The sequence below is a fragment of the Neophocaena asiaeorientalis genome, unplaced genomic scaffold, assembly GCF_003031525.2.
Source record: "Neophocaena asiaeorientalis asiaeorientalis breed wild unplaced genomic scaffold, Neophocaena_asiaeorientalis_V1.1 scaffold111, whole genome shotgun sequence".
NCBI lineage: Eukaryota > Metazoa > Chordata > Mammalia > Artiodactyla > Phocoenidae > Neophocaena > Neophocaena asiaeorientalis.
This window is the reverse complement of record NW_020174994.1, coordinates 152,509-175,828: the sequence shown is the minus strand read 5'-3', so window position 1 is coordinate 175,828 and position 23,320 is coordinate 152,509. Positions and strand designations below refer to the sequence as shown.

Genomic DNA, 23,320 nt, shown 5'->3' with positions numbered 1-23,320 from the left:
ATGGTTTGTAGAACGGCAAATGTTATGGCTTACACTAGCATTTTAACAAAACCGAATTGAGATGCCATACCAAAAGGGAAGTTTAATACTAAATTTACTTTTATAGATAAACATATTGCACTTTAAATTCTTTTATGTTTAGGCAAATTCAACAAAAGGCTTTACAATAACATTAACCAGTTAAGTCTTCTGAATAAAATTAATACTTAGCTTTCAGGGACTTCCCTGGTGGCACAATGGTTAAGAATCTGTCTGCCAATGCAGGGTACACAGGTTCGAGCCCTGGTCCGGGAAGATACCACGTGCCATGGAGCAACTAAGCCCGTGCGCCACAACTACTAGGCCTGCACTCTAGAGGCTGCAGGCCGAGAGCCTGTGCTCCACAACAAGAGAAGCCACCACAATGAGAAGCCCGCGCACCGCAACGAAGAATAGCCCCACTTCACCGCAACTAGAGAAAGCCTGCGTGCAGCAACGAAGACCCAACGCAGTCAAAGATAAATAAATTTAAAAATAAAATTATTTAAAAAAAAATACTTAGCTTTCAGTGTGATACCGATAAGTGATAAAATAAAAATATTTGCCTTAATATATCTTACTTACTTGGTCCATCCGAAGTCTTGTCTTTTTTTCTTCTTTTACATATGCAGCAAAACAGAGAAACTATATGGCTGAGAATGATAAGTGGTGGAGGCAGAACTGGTTTCTCATGATAAGCCATAATAAAATGATAACGTTGGTACTTCCATACAATATTGGAAATTGCCTTCACTTGTAAATACACATTGCTTGAATAACAAAGAATAAAAATAAACAAACTTAGCTAATCACATTTTAAAGTTTTAAATACTAAAATTTTATTGTAATTCTGCTCTAAACAAGGATTCAAAGGAGTACTCCACCACAAACAAGACTAAAAGGTAAATGCGAAACTGGAAAAAAACACATGCAACAGTATAAGGCAAAGTTTGATACTGCTGAGGGTCTTAATTATAAACTCCCAGAGAAATAGGCAGAAAATATGATTTTAAGTTTTTTAAATTACATATAAATGACAAAAACAGAAGAAAATATTCAATCTGAGTAGTAACAAAATAAGTGCAAATAAAAACAAGACTCTTATGTACTGTCAAATTAGCAACCATTAAAAAGATAATACCTACTGTTAGCAGAGATTTGGAGACACAAGGCCTATTTTGACTTAAATAGAAGAAGTCCGAAATATACATATATTGAATAGTTCTACTTTTAGGAAAACACTAAGGAAATACATAAGGATTAATAAAAAATTTAACCACAATATGGTTTTGGGGAACAAAAAATTATGGGGAACAAAAAATTATAAATAATCGAATGGAGCAATATAACATATTGGCTTAAAAATTACAGTCTATATCATGGAATACGAGGTAGTCATTAAAAAACTGGAGAGGGATATTTATTAATGTAGGATAATATTCATGTTTTGCTTAGTTAAAAACAGTATACAAAATATAAGAACATTATTTTTAAAAAGAAAAAGTGGTTCATATATATAAAATATAAAAAGGATGTATACCAAAATACTAAGGATGGGATTACTGAAGTATTTTCTATTTGCCTTTCTGTTTTGTATACTGCATGTGTATTCCCTGTCCACCTTGTAATAAATACCAAATAAAGATTAAATTTATAAAAGAAGTGCATGTTGAAAGATAGTCTCAAATTTAGAATTAATTTGATTTTGAAAATGCATGCTTATTTGTAATTTTCAAAAATAATTTTTAGTAGTTTACGCCTCAATAAAATCTTTATACTTTAAATTTTGTATAGCTCCTTCAAAAAGAGAACTATATATTAAATGATCTCATTACAATAAGCAACCAAATAAAATTCTTACTTGAAAAATGCAATAAGAAGATTGACCATAATGATATACTGTACAAAGAGGTAGACTGCTTGAAGAAATGGAGTCAACCATGTCCCAGGACCACAGATTTCAGTGATAGTGGAATCCTTTGCACAAACTTAAGAAAAAAAAAAAAAATTAAAACAGTAATTTACCAGTTACTGCTTCTAGTCAATATTTGTGCACGTTTGTTTGAAGGAAGTTTTGATTATGTACATATCTGTTTCACAGATTCTAGCAAAAGCTTTTGGGCAGGCAGCCATACAAACACCAACTTAACAGTATTCCAAAAGAGAAGAATTTGTGAAGGATGTGGGTACTATTCTATGACTCTACTCCATACAAGGAAGTATATATTTCTGTATTATGTCTACCCTCCAAGGTAGGGTTTAGCCAGAGGAGCATTAAGAAGAATAAAACTCCCAGATTCAGCCACACATTTCTATAAGAAAAATAACTGAACCAGAAAAGAGTATGATAAACTCATAGTAAATCTACAAACATAATGAATACTGACTTTAGCTTATTATGCCACAAAGGAGGGTTGAAGGAATGGTTAAAGTGCCTCTTAAATATACAATGATTAGATTTGAATTCCTTGCATTTCATTGCCTCCATCTGGAATGTTTCTGAAGCCATAACACAGCTGAATTAAGGAAGGAAAGAGCTTTAATACCCACCAGACTTAGGAGGAATAAAGTAAAATAAATTCAAGTAGGGCAAGGATTTGAATTAAATAGTCTTGAATTAGTGACAAGTTTTATACAAATATTTATAATACACTTAGCACCTGGTGTTTTGTAAGCATTTTAAAAATATACATCATTGAAATTCTCATCATGGCTGTATCATTCCTTTCACATAAAATGGTTTTACGGGCAAACTGATGCATAAGGTCCTTTCACTCCTAAAAAAATTTTTTTTTTTTTTTTTTTTGCGGTACGCGGGCCTCTCACTGTTGTGGCCTATCCAGTTGCAGAGCACAGGCTCCGGACGCGCAGGCTCAGCGGCCATGGCTCACGGGCGCAGCCGCTCTGCGGCATGTGGGATCTTCCCGGACCGGGGCACGAACCCGTGTCCCCTGCATCAGCAGGTGGACTCTCAACCACTGCGCCACCAGGGAATCCCCTAAAATTTTTTATGAATCTATTTCCACTCTATTCAGATTAGTTTGTTGAAGCAAATACCCAAGAAAGAGAATGCAGGAGAGTAAAAAACTATATCCAATGGTGTATAACTAAACTAGAGCCACATAAGAAAAAGCAGACAATAAAAACCTGGAAATGACACTAAACAGGAAGCCATTAAACACAAAATTTTACCAGGCTGGTAAAAACCTCACTGTTTTAACCAACATCTCAAAACAACTGATGACTACTATGTGACCATCCCCTGATCTAATCACCTATAAATAGGTGGGTAAGGAGCAACACAGAATGGGGGTGATGGAGGAGTAAAGTAAGATGGGTGAGAGAGAGCAAGAGAGAACATGAACAAACTAACAAAATAAAGATTCTATAACTCAATGTGAAGGTCAGAAGAACATCCTTGAAAGTTGGCAGTATCAACTATGTCCACAAGTTATCTAGCCTTTTAAACTAAAACAACAGAATAGCTTTATGCAGAGAATGTATTCAGAGTTGAATTTTACAATTCAAGAATATATACAATCCGGGCTTCCCTGGTGGCGCAGTGGTTGAGAGTCCGCCTGCCGATGCAGGGGTCACGGGTTCGTGCCCCAGTCCGGGAAGATCCCACATGCCGCAGAGCGGCTGGGCCCATGAGCCATGGCCGCCGAGCCTGCGCGTCCAGAGCCTGTGCTCCACAACAGGAGAGGCCACAACAGTGAGAGGCCCGCATACCACAAAAAAAAAAAAAAAAATAGTATATACAATCCAACTAATCAATGTAATTCCATTACCCTTGCCCTGGACAGGTAGACTGAAGCCAATCTGAGCTAATGAGATTAAAAAATAGGTTCAACAGAAGGCATCTGGAAAAGGGACTTTTTCCCCTGAAGAGAACCAATGGAAAACAGTGTCTCTTTCCTCCTGTTGCTTGTGACAGAGTCTTACAATTGTAAAGGAAAACCTGTACGAATCAGATACTTATTACAGAGGACTGGGATGAAAAAGAATGTGTCTTTAGCATGAATTAACCAATCCCAAAGACCACAGACCACTCTACCTCTGAACTTTCTGTTATGTGAGCTAATATATGTCCTTATTGTGTAAGCCAGTTTAGGCCAGATTCCATTATTTGCAGCTAAAAAAAATTTTGAAAAACTTTTTTTTCAATTAATTTTTGTTATGTTTCTTCTGGGATTAATGTATCATGGGAGGACTTAGGCTGGTTAACAGTTTGATTTGTGAAAATCTGTAATATTACTATAATGCAATTTTGACTTTGAAATATGAAATAACCAAAAGATATATCTGTACACATAAATCCTTACCATCAATTTCATATGCATAAACTTCACCAAAAATCATCCAGTATGGATGAAAAACTATGTCTTTAGCAAGAGTCCAAGATGGTGCTTCGCGAGGATAAAGTATTGCCTTTCTGGGAACACCAAAACTAAGTAATACAAGAGCCATAATCACTACAATGTAGAACATATTGGCCACCTGTTAAAAAATGAACACTGTTAAAATACATGGGAATTGAAACACAAAGACAATTCTTCATCTTAAAAAACAGTTTCTAATGTTCCAACAGATAACTTGAATCTTTGAGTTTCTTTTTATTCCTAGCATTAGCATTCAAGAAACCTCATCACTACATAAACCTTAACATCCAGGAAATTATGTAAAAACTGATCTGTAACATCAGGTAAGTCATAGGCATCTTCTACATAATGAACCATATCACAGGCTCAAACTGGAGTCTGCCTATCTCATGTCCATGAAGATTTTAAAGAAGTAAAGACATACGGGGCAGATTCAGGGAACCAATTTCCATGAGAGTTCTTTCCTAAAACTGTTCTGTTCTTATACAGGAGGTGCAGACTATCTTTTCTACCTTCCTTTGAGAGTATCTTTTGCCCACTTCACAAAAGAAAGGCATTCTTTTCACCCATCATGAACCCTACCATGGTGCTTTGTCTCCTGGGCTGTGAAAACCTCCTAGGAGGTAAATAAAACAACAAACTGAATTATCAGTATGGGTGTTGAAAAAATTAGTGAGACCCGTATTTGGTTAACAAATTCTTTTGCAAGTCACGTAGTTTAAAATTCTTTAATTTCAACAAAATTGAAAAAGAGCCTAACTGAACTATCACATAATAAATCATTAAAAAACAATTTTTATTGCTAAATCACAATGTGAATTTTGACATCATTACTCAGGAATTCAAAGAATTAAGTGAAATGCTATAATGAAACTTCAATTTCTATCCACTTATTTATGTGTACAAGTGTTCAGCACTTACATCTAAGAAAGTGAATGTAGTGTCACTCTGGTAATATGTAATAATATTCATCCACAAATAATAATCTAAGGGGAAAATCCCATGGAGATCAAGAGACTACATTTACAATAAATCTGTACTTTAATCTACTATGAACTAACAATAATTGCAGTAATAAATCTATCTAAAAGAAATTACTAAGACATTTTCATATGTTTTGAACAAGTATATAGTGAGAGTAGAAATGGAAGGCAGGACTGTGAAAAGAGGACAGTAAGTCTACACTAGATGGAGAAATTATAAAATATTTATTTATAAATAATCATTTAGTCTTGATCCTTTACCTTTAAAATTGTTAGATCTGCCAATAATTTTTTTTAAAATTAAGTTAGAGTCCCTGTGACTTACAATAAAAAAATCCCATACACCACCCAAGATTCAGTTTTTTTCTTTGTAAAATGGTTAAATAATGCCTTATTTGACCACTTAAGAGAACTACTAAAAGAATATATGTTTTCAATAAACAAAATCTTGGGATAAAAGATTTTTAAAGGCAAATAATTCATCAAAACATTATTCACGGCATTTGCTGTAATTTGAAATCCAAATTAAATAAAGAAAAAGCCCAACTCAAAATTTCAAATCAAAACCCAAACCCGAAATATTCTAGATTTATTCAAGGTCTGTTGGCTGATGATTCAGAGTTCTCTGGATTTCATACCTTTCGCATAAAGCCTATTGGACAATCTTCCTTATATTTGATCTAAATTTAACTAAAATATCTGAATATTCCATTTCTTATATCTAAAATGAGGGTTCCTAGCTTGAATATATAGGTATACGGAGTGAGTAGGACGAGTTCAGCATTTACCATGTAATTTTCATTAGTCTGATCTCTATTAAAGATGTCAAATGTGAAGATTTCTTCTACTTTAATCTTTCATATCTTTATGAAAGATATGAAGCTGTTTTCTCTGATTAGAAATTCCCCGCTCAGGAAAAATTCCTACCTATTTTCTAAACTTTTTTCAAATACCATGTTCCTTGTGAAAGCTTTGTCTTCACAAAACAGTTTATCATATCTTTCTCTATCTGCTCACATGCTTGTCTTATATACTAGACTGTGAATTCCACGAGGATCTGGACCACGTCTTATTCATCTTTGTAGTCTCAGCTTAGTATAATGCATAGCATATAACAGATACCCAATGATTAAAAAATGTTAAGTTACTCTAGGAATCTACTACATACTATAAAATCATCTCCTTTATTCATTAAAGGTATACTTTAATGAAGGATTTCTTATACTTTGCAGCATCTACTTTAAGCAGATAATTAGAACATTAACCATCTGAGAGTACTGAAGGAGGTAGAAAGGGAAGATGGCACTAGGAGAAAAATGATAATGATATGATAAATAAATGGTTGACAAGGGGAAAGACATAATCCTGGTGGAGGGTGGCTCTAAAGAAGATCAAAGGTAAAGAAGAAAATGAAATATATATTTCAGCTCCCTATAATTGGGATGGGAGAACTGGTGGGAGTGTTGGGAGTATATTAGAGGTAAGATTCAGATGGAAATCCAGACAGCTCCACTCTCTCTTGGCTTCCTTACTTTTCCCATCTCCATCTGTTATTAAGATTGTTCACTTTTATACTTCCTGCACCTTCCATTTACTGTATATCACCATTAAATTAACCCAATAATACTAAGTCACTAAATAATCTGGTAGACAATGAGAGCTAGAGCAGTTTTTTGCCCTAAAACGTTCGGCTAAAACCAGTTCCTCCCCCAAAACCTTAACTCCCCTAACTTTTCCTGGAAATATCACTACTTAATGAAAGAATGCAAAATGGATGAATAGTAAGTATTTCTTTGATGTGACAAATAATAAACCAGTAATTCTTAACTGGGGAGAGCAGGATACACTCTCCTAGAGGGAAAATGTGTAGTGCGGAAAATCAAGTATAATAATGAAACTCTGTATTCAAAAAATGTAAAAATTTTGTCTTCATAATGCAAAGCAATGCTGATAATCCTGTGAGCTAGTGGGGTTACTTAAAAGATAAATTTAATCTAGAAGACCAATTTTAAAAAGAACTGAGAAACAGCCTACACATAATGAGCCCATTTCGATAAAACTATTATATACATTTATTCGTGTGAAGTTTGACACAAATAAACACACGTATTCATATATATGTCTTGAAGGATGGAAAGGTATACATCAAACTGTTAATATTGGATGTCTCTGGAGGGTAGTTTGTCTGCACTTGCTAAAATTTTCTACAATGAATAGTAATTTTAGAACAAGGAAAGGAAAGTTACTTTCACAAAAGCAACAGAAGCATAATAGAGTTTGCCTTTTTCAACTGAAAACCGAAAGTAATTTATGGCAGGAGTAGGCCCAAATTTATGGCAGGAGTAGACCCAGTACATTTTAGATTTTTTCAGCTCAGTGCATAAAAAACTGCACATTAAACCTGACATCTGTATTTCAAAAACAAAACCTGCCAGTTGGTTAAGCCTATGGGAAAAGCAAAATATTGGGCATATTATATCAGGAAAAGATTAGATGTTCTGGATATAAATTTTAAAAGTCTGGATCAGTAAAGATAGGAGGAAAGAGGTACCTAAAGACATAAACCACTGACAGTATTTGTTTAGTTAGCATTATCTTGCAAAGTGCATTAATAAGGGACAAGATTAGTGTGGTGGGTTGGAACTGAGCATGAGGAACCCTTGTGAGACTTCTTCAGACTGCCTCACTGGTTGAAAATCATCATAATGAACAATCTGACTAGCTGCTTTCAATATCCATACACTGAAAAGTCACTCCAAGATGATAAGGAAAGACAGAGAAATGTCAACCTACTTCTTTTATGGTAAAGAAAAATCAAAAATTGGCAGGAAAACTCTTCAATGGTTTCCCCTATATTTTTCTTCTCTAAAGTCCTAGTTTTCAATGTTCTATATACTCCAAGCTACTACGCCCTGTCTAACCAATCTGCTAACAAACTATACCTTATCACAAAAAAATTTCCAGTCAGCCTGTTCCTTTTTACTCCCATCTCTCTCAAGCTTTCGAAGAATGGCTCAGATTCCACTGCTTTAACAAAAGCCTCCACAAATTTCTCTCTTTCCATGAATCCCTATATCCCCTACTCATTAACTTAATCAATAAACCACATTGATAGTTTTACTAATATCTCATATAATTTCCTAAAATACTTTATGTAGGATAGGCTCCTCAAGCTAGATTATGTAACTGTTAAAAATAACTACAGGACTGATAAAGTCAAAAAAGAGCAATGTGGTTTCACAAAGTTCAGGGGCAATATCCTAATAACCAATCTGCACTGTCTTACATAACAGTGAAAATATAATAAACATTAAAAACTACTTGGTGAACAATTACAGTTTTTTAAATTTATAATCTGCTGCTAAGGATATAAAAATAAGAGAAAAAAATCTTAACTACCAACCTATGAAAATACAATTAATGTTCAGTATTTTTATGTTGTTTTTTTCCTACTTGAAATGGTTTTATCCACCCAACCAACAAATATTTACTAAGGAGGAATCTACTAAAGTGGTAAGTATTGCGATACTAGAGATATAAAGGTGACCGACATCAGACAAGGTTTCTACTCCAAGGAATTTAAAGTCTAGAGGAGAATATAAATAATACAATAAGAATGTAGTTTAAAATACAGCTAGACACAGATAAATATTCTGAAGGGAAAAACATGGGTCCCATAAAATTATACAGCAAATAAACTTGATCTAGTTGAAAAAGATCAAAAAAGCTTCCCTGAAAAAAAACATGTTGAAGCCAAGATCTGGAGGACAAAACTAAGTTAATTAATGAAAAAAGCTAAGGATATGAGTGTACATGAGGGTGATCATTTTACACAGAAAGAACATGAGCTATTCTTGGTTCTCTGATAGGGGCTGTGTTAAAGGAAAAAGATAAAGGTTTGTGTGACTAGAACACAAATAAGAGGTCAAAAATGGTAAGAGGTGAGACTTAAGAAAGCAAGGAAGATGTTACTACTGGAGGAAACTAGGTAAAGAGTACACAGAATCGCTCTGTATTATTTCTTACAACTGCACTATCTCAAAATTTAAAGGGAGGGAGGGAGGGAGAGAAGAAGGGAAGGAGGGAGGAAGAAAGGAAGGAAAGCAACAGTCAAATTGGACAAGGCTTATGGGTTTCATTATTAAGTACACTGATTTCTAGCAGTAATGCAAAATCATTAAAAGATGTTTTTAAGAAGAACATATCCAGAGAGAACTGACATATCCAGATTTGCATTTTGAAATATTACTCTGGCTATAATATTTGAAATATTACTCTGGCTATAATATTATAGATTGAAGACAGGCCAGAGTGCTTGTGAGTAAACAGATTACTATACTACTGCCCGTGCCAGATGATGACAGATTGGGTTTAGGGTAGTGGTAGTAAAGATGAAAAGAAACTCATAGATTGGAGCTGGCAAGTTCATATTTTTTCAAATAGCCCTAGCAAGTAACATTTAAAAATTAAAGTATTTCAAGAGAAAACAAATAAAATAAGGTTTCCTAATTTTATCCCCTCAAATATTTTCTTCAAAAATTAATATCTTGGGCTTTCCTGGTGGCACAGTGGCTAAGAATCCACCTGCCAATGCAGGGGACACAAGTTCGAGCCCTGGTCCGGGAAGATCCCACATGACACAGAGCAACGAAGCCTGTGAGCGACAACTACTAAGCCTGCACTCTAGAGCCCGCGAGCCACAACCACTGAGCCCACATGCCACAACTACTGAAGCCCGTGCACCTAGAGTCCATGCTCTGCAACAAGAGAAGCCACCGCAATGAGAAGCCCGCACATCACAACAAAGGGTAGCCCCTGCTCACTGCAACTAGAGAAAGATCACACGCAGCAACAAAGACCCAACTCAGCCAAAAACAAATAAATAAATAAATTTTTAAAAAAGCTAATATCCTTAGGAATGGGGCTATTTGCAATATGAGGCAAATAAATATGAACTATCATTCTCTGGTTCAAGTAAAACTATATTAATAACATATTTTTATGATTTTAAGAAAAAAATCAATAAACCCATGAGTATTATCAGACACCTCTCAACTTACCATTTTTCCAATCATCATTACATAAGGTCCTGCCTGTTGATTTACAGCTAGAAAATCTAGCAAACGCACATACCAAAATATTATGTTAAGACAGTAAATTAATCTTCCAGCCACAAAAACATGATTATCATATGCATTCTCAAAGTTCCATTTTGCTCCAAATCTTAGTCCAAATCCAATGAAGAAAGAAATTATGGCAATTGTATCACTGATATTGAAGTAATCACTAAACCACACTTTAATCTTCTGGCTTATTTTTCCAGCTTCAGACATAAAGATCTACAGGTTAAAAAAAAAAAAAAAAAAAAAAAGGTTTCATCACTTTCTTCCTATTAAAACATATACCAGAATTCAATTATACTGTCAGAGCAGAATTTTATATATCATTTAATATTTCAAAGTATTTTGACTATCTTGGCATTTGATCACCAAAACAATTCAATAAGATATCAAAGACAGATACTTCTTATCCTCATTCTCTATATATAGGGGAAAAAAAAGTAAAAAAAAGACCCACAAAAAAATGACCTGCTCAACCAAGGTCATCCAACTAAGACACTGAAAATCCTGGATTAGAACACAATTCTCTAGACTTGGAATGTGAGATACCTATCAAAAGTTGTTTTATTTTTCACTGAAACAACACTAGGATATCCAGGTAGGATCTTCCAAAGGTGCCTTATTTGCAGAAAGTAAACAACTCAATGGTTTAAGTAGCTATACTTAGCTCTTTAATATAAAAAATATTTTAAATTTTTTGTGGGGAATGGTAATACATTTAGAGCTTCAAAATCATAGTGTATCAAAAGTAAATACTGAAAAGTCTCCCTTCCACTCTTCACCCCTAGCCAACTAATTCTCCTTCCCACTAGAGGCAATCACTTTTATTACTATCTAATAAATCCTTGCAGAACTGTTTTATGAATAAAAAAATTATATGCAACTTGCTTTCACAATTTAACAACTTAATTTCTTCAAACATGTTAGTAAAACAACAGATTTCATAAACATATGGGCTGTGGCACTCAAAGGCATTTAAAATGCATAAGCTATTAAATTCCTATTATACCTAAGTGGGAGGGAAGTACAATGCCTTCTATCTATTTTTGCAATTTCATGTACTCTCTAAATGTAGATACATGAAATAATTCATATGTATTTAAATAACTGTGTTATAAAACAACATTTATATAGGTACTAGATTAAACAGAAAGTATAAAACTTTTTTAAAAACCTTTTTTTCCAAAATCAGGGTATTAGAAAATTTACAATTTTAAACTGAAAACTCTGATGGACAAAGGGATCTAAATGATAATTCAATGGGCAATACAGTACACTTTAGAGCAGTACAACCTAAGAGCAAAGTAAGAATATACTTATAATTTATCTACCTGATTGGCTATATGTATATTTAATACTTTTTGAGAATGGCAAAGAACATAAATATGAATGTTGAGGAAATAAGACAAAAACAAATCTATTTTTTGAGACAAATCATTATCTTTGTAATTGTGACAAAGTTAACCACACAATCTCTATTCTTTGGCCATCACTTTTAGAACAGCAAAACCAAACAATCTATATATTTCAATAACATCACCTACTGGGTGATACAGATGGGTATATGAATATACTCACCTACATCATGGTTATGTGCGTGAGTATGAATAACACATACCCACACACATAACCAAAACAAAACGTAACACCCTCCATATATACACTAAGTTATTGGTAGGAAAAACTAAAGACATACCTCACGGACTTTCTCAATAGCATAGGTAAAAATATAAGCAATAACAATCCATTCTTGAACTGAAGGTAATTGTTCCATTTGTACGAGAACGACAAATGTATAAAGCATCAGAAATCCTAAGTATGCCAACTAATAAAAAAAAGAAAATACAAGATATGAATAAAATTTATTATAAAATACAATTTTACTATGAAAATTTCCAAGCATACACAAAAAAAGAGACAAAATGAGCCCCTGTGAAGTATCTCCCAGCTTCAATCATTAAAAAAGTTTCAGAAGTAACTCTTCTTCCATGCAGACATTGCATTTATCAATCAACCATTTATAAATGGTCCCCAAGGTAAAAGTGTGTTTAGTTGACTTTTTAGTACTTCTCATAGGAAGAATTTTATAATACCAGGTTTATGTTCTCAGTATAGCCCACATAATTTCACTTAACTTATATTATACCTCAAGTATCATACTATAGAACTTCATCACCATCATCAAGAAACACATAATATGTGGCTCCTCCTTCCCCCAACCAAGTAGTATTCCTAAGAAAGACAACTGGTATTGGGTTAGCCAAACAGTTCCTTTGGTTTTTAAGTAAAAATAAAAAACACATTTTTCATTTTCACCAAGAACTTTATTGAACAACGTATTCACCCTTTTGTTCCACTACCTTCTGCCATTTTTCAGGCAACTTCATAATTCCATCTTCCCAAAATTTTTATATTTTTGAGCAAAGAACTGTTCCAGATGCTTTTTACAGTCTCCCAGGGAATGGACATTTTTTCCATTAAGAGAAGTTTGCAAAGACCAAAATAGATGGAAATCCGAATGTGCAATGTCTGGTGAATACGACAGATGAATGAGAACTACTCAGCCAAGCCATAAGAGTTCTTGCCTGGTCATCAAAGAAACATGTGGCCTTGTGGTATCCTGATGGAAGATCATGCATTTTCTGTTGACCAATTCCAGAAGCTTTTCATTGAGTGCTGCTTTCAGTTGGTCTAATTGGGAGCAGTACTTGTTGGAATTAATTGTTTGGTTTTCTGGCCGGAGCCCATAATAGAGGACTCCCTTCCAATCCCACCATATACACAACATCGCCTTCTCTGGATGAAGACCGGCCTTTGGTGTGGTTGGTGGTGGTTCATTTCACTTGCCCCATGATCTTTTCCATTCCACATTATTTTACAGTATCCAGTTTTCATTGCCTGTCACAATTTTAAAAACGGAATGTTTTCGTTACATTTAAGTAGGGAATCGCATGCAGAAATACGGTCAAGAAGATTTTTTCCACTTATGTGGAATCCAAACATCAAAGTGATTAACGTAACCAAGCTGGTGCAAATGATTTTCAACGCTTGATTTGGATATTTTGAATATGTCGGCTATCTCCCATGTGGTATAACATTGATTGTTCTCGATGTCTTGATTTGATCATTATCAACTTCAACTGGTCTACCCGACCACGGAGCATCGTCCAGCAAGAAATCTCCAGCATGAAACTTCACAAACCTCTTCTGACATATTCAGTCACAGCACCTTCTCCGTACACTGCACAAATCTTTTTTTGCATTTCAGTTGTTTTTACCTTTCTTGAAACAATAAAACATAATATGCTGAAAATGTTGTTTTTCTTCCATCTTCAATATTAAAATGGCTACACAAAAATTCGCCAATTTTGATAAGCTTTTTTTAAATGCACGCTGATATGACAGCTGTCACAATACAGCCTAACAAAATTGTTTTGAATGAAGTTAAAGACAACTAAGTGCTACTACAGCCATCTTACAGAAAAGACCCAACAAATTTTTTGGCCAACCCAATATTTTCTTAGCTCCCAATCAGTGAGGTTGAATCCCAAGAAATGTAAACAAATATGGAAAACATTCTCCCTAGGTAAGAGAACATCCCACCTTTGAGACTCTTAACAAGAAAGGTTTTAAGGAGATGATAAGGAACAACATATAATAACATTTGAAGAGTCACTTCATTTCAGAGGAAAACCCAGACTCTCTGACCCTTGAACAATTGTGGCTGAGAATTCTCTCATCGTTTTCCTTGCCTCTACCAGTTTTAAAATAAGCCATATCTTTGATTTGAACTATGGCGGAGTAGAGAAGTAAACTGCAATATGCAAAGAAAGAAAAAAATTCCTAGAGCCACCTGAATTGTCCATTTTTAAATAGTTGTTCATACGAATGCAAACATATGAAACCTATGTTATTTCCATTAGTGGAGACAGAATTTGGGGATTATATTAGGTAATTCAGATTTACAATTTTAACATCTGAACAAGATGGAGCAAGAAAATTTTCGTATCGGGAAGGAAGTGTAATGAATTAGTCTCAGGTTAATGGGCATGTGTGTAGGTGAGAAAGCAATGGTTGAAGGAACAAATTCTCAAATGTTCATATTAGCATAAAGCTAACAGAGAACTAACATTTGCATACTTTGGCAATTCAAAAAAAGCCTGATAATGATGAAAATGAAACACAACAAACATGACAACAAAAACCAAAAACAACTTAAAAGTTTTCCTGGGGAGTAAAAACTCATTCACTTGGCCCCTGGAAAAAAGTAGGCACCAGTCTCATGTGTTTCTCAGATGGAGTCCATTCCTCTATGGACATGTATGCTCTTTAACCTGGTAGTAAAATTTGTTCTTCCACTGGCAAGGGAAAAACCAATTATGTGACAGATAACCAAACATGTACTATGATTAAAGAAATAAGCTATCATACCACTGAAAAATAAAACTATATGAATAATCTAGATTATTTTTCACCATCAACTAACACTGCAGAAAGGTTTATTTCCAAAATTTTAACATTATCTGCAAAATCCAAAAGCACGAAGAAATTATAATTGTGTATCAGAGAACGTACTGTTCTTTTAAGTGGAAAATGGATCTCCAGTGATCTAAGTTATATCAAGATTAGTATGGACTCTAAACCAAAGGTACCCTTAAAGCCTATCTTTTAAAAACATTTTGCTGGCTCTGCTTGGCGGGGCCGCTCCGCCCTCAGTCACTTGGGGGAGAGTGCAGAATGCATGGCCCCACCCCTAGGGGGTTCCTGGAGGGGGTGCCCCAAGCCGGGGGTGGGGCACGGGCGCCCACAGCAGCCGCAGCCCCAGCCAAATAATACCTAAATGTTGGAGTTTGGAGCAGAGAAAGGTTTACTGCAAGGCAATGCAAGGAGACTGGTGGCTCATGCCCCCAAAAACCCAAACTCCTGAAAGGGTTTCAGCAAAGCATTTTTAAAGGCCAGGAGCTGGTGATTCCTGTATTTCTCCTGAGACAAAGGATGGGAGAAATTGGCCTTTTCAGCATTTCAAAGTCAACTATGAAAGTTCGGCTTGTGCGTAGGAGCTGGTGAGGGAGATGTGCTGACACCTTTGAAGGTATATTCTCAAGATGCTGATGTGTTTCTTCAACATAATATTGATGAAAAAACAACCCAGAGCAGGAGAAAGAATAGGAGGAAATGGCAGCTTCTCAGGGACTGCTGACATTCCAAGATGTGGCCATAGATTTCTCTCAAGAGGAGTGGGAATGACTGGACTTTGATCAATGGGAATTGTACAGGGACAGATGTTAGAGAGCTATAGGGATCTGGTCACCTTTTTGGAGCAAAAAAAGGATCTCTAGGATGTGAAGGGAATGGAGACAGTAGCCACATACCCAACTATGTCTTCTTACAACACCCAGATTTTGATGACCACAAAGTAGGCATGGAAGATTTATTCCAAAAAATGCTGCTGGGAAAACATGAAAGTTGTCGACTTGGAAATTTAAACTGCAATAAACTGTGTAAGGTCTTAACCAAGAGCTCTATTTTTCAATAACTACAACAGCATTTATAATGGAACAAAAAGCTATCCCTGCATTGAATCAGACAATAACTTTGACGGAGACTCAAGTCTTATGAAACATCAGGGCACTGAATTTTCAGAAAACCATTCTAAAAGTAATAAATACAGGAATGTCTTTTATCAAAGCTCAAATATTACTACATATAAGAGGATTCATATTGGAGAGAAGACTTACAAATGTAGTGAATGTGATAAAGGTTTTAATCAGTCTTCAACATCAACTTACTCAACATCAGAGTAATCATACTAGAGAGGAATATTACAAGTGTAATAAATGTAGGAAAGTCTTTAATCAATCATTAAATCTAAGTAGACAAAGGAAAATTCATACTGGAGGGAAACTTTATAAATGTAAAGACTGTGGAAAAGCCTTCAAATGGTGCTCAAAATGTACTCAACATCAGAGAATTCATACTGGGGAGAAACTGTACAAATGTAAAGAATGTGGCAAAGCCTTTACCCAGGGCTCAAATCTTAAGCAGCATCAGATAATCCACACTGCAGAGAAGACTTACAAAAGTACAGAATGTGGTAGTACCTTTAATCAGCATTCGTATCTTATTCAGCAGAGATCTCATACTGGAAAGAAACCTTACAAATGTAGCAAATGTGGCAAAGCCTTTAACTGGCTCTCAAAAACATCAGAAAATAACAGTAGAAAAAGTAGAAAAAAACCATAATAGCAAAAACCGTACAAATGTAGAGAATGTGACAAAGCCTTCAACCAGAGCTGTTACCTCGCTCAACATCAGAATCCATAGTGGAGAGAAACCCTACAAATGTAATAAGTGATGAAAGACATCAGTCCTAAATATATACTTCAGAAAACAAAGAGTTCACAGTGGAAAGAAACTTGAATGATGAAAATAATGTGAAAGTACTTAATCAAAAATCAAATCTAAACAAATATCAGAATACATAGTAGAAAGCATTAAAGTCAATAATTTTTCTGGCGTTACTCTAATTGAGAATATTACAGAAAATAATCTAAAGTTAAAACACTTATAAAATTTGTGGTATTTATCACAGGATCACAGGGAATGATATTTGGGCAGGTGTAATTATTATCAGCATCTTTTTTATATTGGCATTATTTGAGATTATTTGAAAATAATATTAGGTAGCAATCATTTATTTTTACTACTCCATGGATGTTTAAAGAGCCTGTAATGTAAAATGTACAATGAAAATCTAAATGGAGATGACATCTGTCATTGATTTAAATCATTCCTATAGATCACCATTAGTTAAGTGTTCAAGGAATCATTCTTTGTATTAAAGACAGAGGATCACTGTAAACTTTAAATAGTTGTGCCCATTTGCTTTTAGGATAAAAGGATGTTAATTCATTAAAATCTTGATAAACATTCATTAAATCAACAGATAGAAGTCATGAATATTAGTTGGCATATTTGAAACAAATACATCTTCATCAATAACTAAGAAAAATATAGGTAACCCTTCCATAAGAAGTTATAAAATTACTGTACATCCATGTTTACTAAATAGGCTTCTTTGGGTAAATCAAAAAAATCACAATTCTCAGATCATTCAAAGAACGAGAATTCTTCTGTATTGTAATCTGTATTTTGATAGGGAATCATAGATGGATTGTTAAAGGTTTATTTAGACCATGTGTGAACTTAATACGTTAACTAATAAAACTGAATGGTTTTTAATGTGGTAAAAACAATTTTTGCTCAATTTTAAAATATACCATGTTACTAATTCAAAAAGATACATGCACCCCAATGTTCATAGCAGCATTATTTACAATTGCTAAGATATGGAAGCAACCTAAGTGTCCATCAACAGATGAATGGACAAAGATGTGGTAAATATATACAATGGAATATTACTAAGCCATAAAAAAGAATGAAGTTTTGCCATTTGCAGCAACATGGATGGACTTGGAGGGTATTATCTTAAGTGAAGTCAGACAGAGAAAGACAAGTATTGTATGATATCACTTATACGTGGAATCTTAAAAATACAACAAACTAGTGAATATAACAAAAAAGAAGCAGACTCACAGATATAGAGAACAAACTAGTAGTTACCAGTGGGGAGAGGGAAGGGGGGAGGGGCAATATAAAGGTAGGGGATTAAGAAGTACAAGCTATTAGGTATAAAATAAGCTACAAGGATATATTGTACAACATGGGGACTATAGCCAATATTTTATAAATGGAGTATAACCTTTAAAATTATGAATCACTATATTATACACTGTAACATATAGTATCAATTATACTTCAATAAAAAAAATCATACCGTGTTAAACCAGAATTTTACAATTGGTGCATGATAAAAGGCATAAAACTTCCGTGTGATTGGAAGCTTTTTTGATTTTATTTGTATCTCCAATTCATTCTTCCCTTCATTCCTGTCCAATATTCTTACTTCTTTAAATACTTCCTAAAATAAAAAGAACATTTATTGTACATTTATTCACAACAAATTTATATTTACTTTAAATTTTTTCTCCTCCTTACCATGGGAATCTCTTCTGTTATGTTTTGAAAGTTGTTCTCACTATCTTCCATTGTCATTTGATGAGCATCTTGAGATTGTGGAATATGAGACATTTCAGCCTTAGTTTTATATTCTAACATTAATATGGCAGGTGGAACTAAAATGCTGAGTATGACCTAAAAATTTTAGAAACACAAAAGTTTACATTTTAAAATTAATGGCCTTCAAGAATATAATAAAGGCAATAAAAAGGCATACAATCTCCTGATTATTAGCCATTTTTCCCCTGGTGGTGCAGGGAAAAAACAAAAACTTCACATTTTACTTATATATAAAGAGGCCAGGTTGAATTGTTTTAAAGAGTAACAAAACATTTGAGTATTATGATATAAGGGTACAGAAAAGATTTAATAATTATTATACACCTGTCCTGTTAAAAAATCAGGTTACAATTTGTTCAGAAAATACATTTTTGTCTAAATAAAATGTAAGCCTTATGAAGTTAATATGTGCTTAATTTTATCCTAAATCTCTCTGCAAGTGTTCCATGTCACAACGTGATTACTCAGCTTGTGCCTCTATAAACAAAAAGGTTTATTTCCAAAATTTTATGTATTACCTGCAAAATCCTCAAGCACAAAGAAATTATAATTGTTGTGTCAGGGTTTCTATTATAATTGTATATCAGGGTTAATCCTTCACCATTATTTTTAATATATGATCAGTATTTATTATCCACTTACAATGATCAGTGATTAAACTACTTGCCTGATTTCTGCCTTCTATATTTCTATACCTTTTTTCAGACATAAAATAACAAAAAGGAAAGTTTAAAGTAAAATCTCTCACTAATGAAACTGAAAGTACCAGACAACATTTTACCCCAATTTTTAACCATAAAAACCGAGCAGATCCAATATACTTCAAGCAAATTAAAAGTAACAGATTATTAAGTTAGTAGATAGGTCCTGAATTTTAGAATTTGGGAATCATCTTTTCATACAGCAACAACTTTTTTTCATGGCTGCTATAAATGCCAGTACTCCCATTTGTTGCTCTCATGCTTCTGCCTCAGACTGGGGAAACAATCACTATACATCACACCTGAAAAGGATTCAGAGTGAAGACTAAGAGGGATAAAATGCCAACACCGCAACCCCTACCACCCTCACAAATCAAGGCATTTTACTATACAGCTGAGCTAATTCTTCTGTTCTTTTTTATCTAATCACACACTTTATATTAAATTATTTCTAAGGTATACCTTGTACCAGGAATTTTTCCTCATATTCAGCCTTCCCATCCACATATCAGATAACAACATTTGTGTACAGGTGTGGGCTACAAAAGGTCTAAGTCTTGAAGAAACTGCTAACTTAAGACAGGTGGAATTACTCCAGTTTTTCAGTTCATAAGTGAGCAATTTCATAGCCATGGTTTCATCTTGTCTGAAGGATTGTTCTAATAATTCAACTGCCAGTTGACCAAAATCACTATCAAAAGATAAAAGCCAAAACATATTCAGATTACCAAATTGCAGTTTTAAACCATTATCCTTAAGTCATTCATAACATGTTCCAGTTTTTAATATTTTCACACACACACTTAGGGAAATGTGAGGCATCAGAATCATAGTAGCCCTGCGTTTTCAGATATCCACTATGTGAAAATCACAAAATATTAAAATATGCCACATTAGGAACAAGACTGAAAATGTGACTCCGGAGCACTTTCCCCTGGTCCTAGAAATAAACCTATAGACTCACAGGAAACCAAAACTGACAATATTCAGATGTTCTGTTCAGAAAGTCTCTATATAATATTTCAAACATAGAAGAGGGTTGGTATCCAGTAGAGAGGAAGAATAATGTGAATAGGGACTAACCTAATATGAAGAACATCTTAATCTTAAATCCCTGGTAACATGATCACAGGATCTCTATTTGAGTTATTTCCAGTAACAACTCTTACTCTCTTCCAAAGACAGCCCATTTTGGGGGAAGGTGGTCCTATTCTCTATTATAAAGCTTCCTACAAACTACCTTTCTAGCTTAATATTCTATTACTCCCCTAAGTAGACTGTAAAACTTGTGAACTATTTTATTCTTCTACATATGTAGTCCCACCATCTGAAATGCCCTTCCAGCTGAATTAAATTTATTTCCTTAGACTACAGCTCAAACCTCACTTTCTTCCTTTCCCTACCACTTCAAATGGAACTTTTCCTAATCTAATTGCTATTATGTACAACTAATTATTAAACTGATTTCTGGCATTTCTTCTTTCTTGTTGAGATATTTAACTCTTGAACTGCAAACAATATACATGCCTAGGCAGCAGTTTCTTTCTGAGTTTTTTTTTAAAAACTTAAACATTTAGAAAGTGGGTTTCTCTTAAATTTTCCAGTAAAATTATAATACGTAACCTAATTAGTGCATGGCACTATAATCTCCACTTAAACCCCATCTATTTTGTATTTTAAAATGTTTCAAATGATAAAATGTAACTTACTTGGAGTATTGTTTCAATTCCTCTGAAGTATCATCTACGAGGTCACTCTGTTTTGCTTCATATGCCATTGAACGATAGATCTTACAGGCAACTAATGCTTTAGCCATTGATTCTTCACCATGCTGCCACAAAAAACGGGCCATGACCTGCCTCTTCATAAGGCAAGCCCAAATTAGCAGTTCATTAAGTGGATAAGGAAAGCGCTTGGTTTCTGGATCATCAATATCTACAATTTCATCTTTGGTTCTTTTCTTCTTTCCTTCTTCCACAGCTGTATCAATCTTTAAGAGAAAATAAATGTTATAAGGCTCATCAAAATAAGGCCATATGACATTCATGTGAGAATTTTAATAAAATACCCTTTATTCTTCAATTTCATACAGCTGCACAAATCAAAATAGTATAAATTTTACACACTTGATTTTTATTACCGCTATTCATTTTATAGAAATGTCATTTCCAAAAACATGTCTTTGCAACGAAGTTTTCCAGGATTAAAGAAAGGGCCTAAATATTTCAACTAATATCCAATAAAACACAATATTAATGAAAGGAAAGTTTGGATAACACCTGTCTTGCATGTTGTTAATCAAGTAAATATGGAATAAAAGGAGGCAGTTAAGCAATAATCAAAACATCTAAAAATTTTGGTCATTATCATAAATACTAAAAAATAACAATCATTAAGTAACAATGAATATCTTTTGGCATATAGGAAAATGAAGAATCAAGGATATAATACCATATCTAAAACCAAAAGATAATTCTTACTAAAACAAGTAGTTTTTTGCTTCATAATACTAAGTAATTTAGAAAGAACAAAATGTGAAAGCCAGAAAGGGTAATATTTAAACAAATATACCTTTGGTCGGTAGGGCTGTGCTGTTTTAATGAAATGATTATGCCTCATTTTTTCCTTTTTATCTGCTCTATTGCCAAAAGATTCCTGACTCTTTCGCAATTGAGGAGTGCTGCTAGAGGTATTTCTGCCAGATCTCTGAAAACAAAAGCTTATTAGATTTTATAGATTTAAATATGCTGTTATGCTATTAAAAAATCAGTTTTTACTCATGTATGTGTATATAAATATGTGTGTACGCACACCAAAAAAAATACATAGTTTCTTCAGGATTTCAATTACAAAGTATTTCTAAGTACTCTTAGTTTAAAATCTCATGTTTTTAAGGCAATCCCACTTTTACCATTCTAAGTAATTTTTAACTTTTAAAGTGTGTAAGTTCATTTTAAAGCACATTATAGACTTCCCCCCAAATATTAATTACATACCCGATTATTTCCACCAAGACTATTATATATTAATCGAAAACGTTTCCGAGTGTAGGTGCATCTATAGGTTCCTCCCATAAGATATTCAATAACAAGTCCTATATCAATTAGAGTGATCTTATATCCTGGAGGAAGATTTCCCTGAAAACAAAGCATTAGTTTTAAAAAGACAAAATAGTGTTTCTCAATATTTCTATGCCATGCCTAGAAATGTGCCTACTACTCTCCAAAATAACAAATGTTTACTTGTTACAGGAAGCTGGAGTTGCCAGCAGCTAACTTTACAGAAGAGGGGGGTGATTTGTTTCTGTTTCCTTTTGTAAGAAGAGAGATTCTGAAGTTTTGAAGTCCCAACGGTGTGGCTCAGGACAGGAGTATGGCTTACAACAGGAAGATAATTTGATCTCTCCACTGTACTAATACTTCACACACACAGGCAAAGAAACCTCCAAGTGCCAAGTATTCTGTTTCACTGTGGCACATAAGTTGCATTTTCCTGCATAAATAATGCTATAAATGTTTCCTGAAGGGCCCATTAATACTTATAAATATTTTTAACCAAAATTATATTGGCCATATTGTAGATTACACGTTTTTATAGCCTTGACTAGAATTCAACTGCCGCCTATAACATCGTTCAGAGATAAAAATTCATTTTCCCAGGGCATCAATTTACAAATAAACTTTTGGAACATAATCCATTTGTGAGTTTGGAAAGACAGTTTCAGAATGAATTATTGGTTAAAGGGTTTAATCATCAGATGAGTTATATATGTTAACCAATTCTGCCCTCTTACACCATCCATCACCATTCTTTTCATTTCCCTAACTATAACTTCATGAACTTAGTACTTTTTAAAATGCTTATACTTTTTATATTTTGGCTGCATCTGTGAAGTTTCTAATTTCTAGATACCTATATTCTTTAGATTGCTAATTTAAAAACTAATCAAAAAACATATTTTCACCTTAAGTACAAGA

The 23,320-nt window shown here is 34.0% G+C and overlaps 1 protein-coding gene across 3 annotated transcripts in view; it reads right to left on the bottom strand.

Moving 5' to 3' along the window:
* Window positions 1–23,320, bottom strand: part of TRPM7 (transient receptor potential cation channel subfamily M member 7) — a 112,386-nt gene that overhangs the window by 32,304 nt on the left and 56,762 nt on the right. For all 3 annotated transcript variants that reach the window (XM_024761869.1, XM_024761871.1, XM_024761870.1), the window contains 11 exons: window positions 22,340–22,480; window positions 21,915–22,049; window positions 21,053–21,333; window positions 19,806–20,034; window positions 18,562–18,717; window positions 18,341–18,484; window positions 12,200–12,328; window positions 10,444–10,722; window positions 4,344–4,518; window positions 1,880–2,006; window positions 604–788 (listed from right to left, as the gene is read on the bottom strand). In XM_024761869.1, the coding sequence (XP_024617637.1) occupies window positions 604–788; window positions 1,880–2,006; window positions 4,344–4,518; window positions 10,444–10,722; window positions 12,200–12,328; window positions 18,341–18,484; window positions 18,562–18,717; window positions 19,806–20,034; window positions 21,053–21,333; window positions 21,915–22,049; window positions 22,340–22,480 (1,981 nt within the window). The remainder of the gene's footprint in view (window positions 1–603; window positions 789–1,879; window positions 2,007–4,343; window positions 4,519–10,443; window positions 10,723–12,199; window positions 12,329–18,340; window positions 18,485–18,561; window positions 18,718–19,805; window positions 20,035–21,052; window positions 21,334–21,914; window positions 22,050–22,339; window positions 22,481–23,320) is intronic.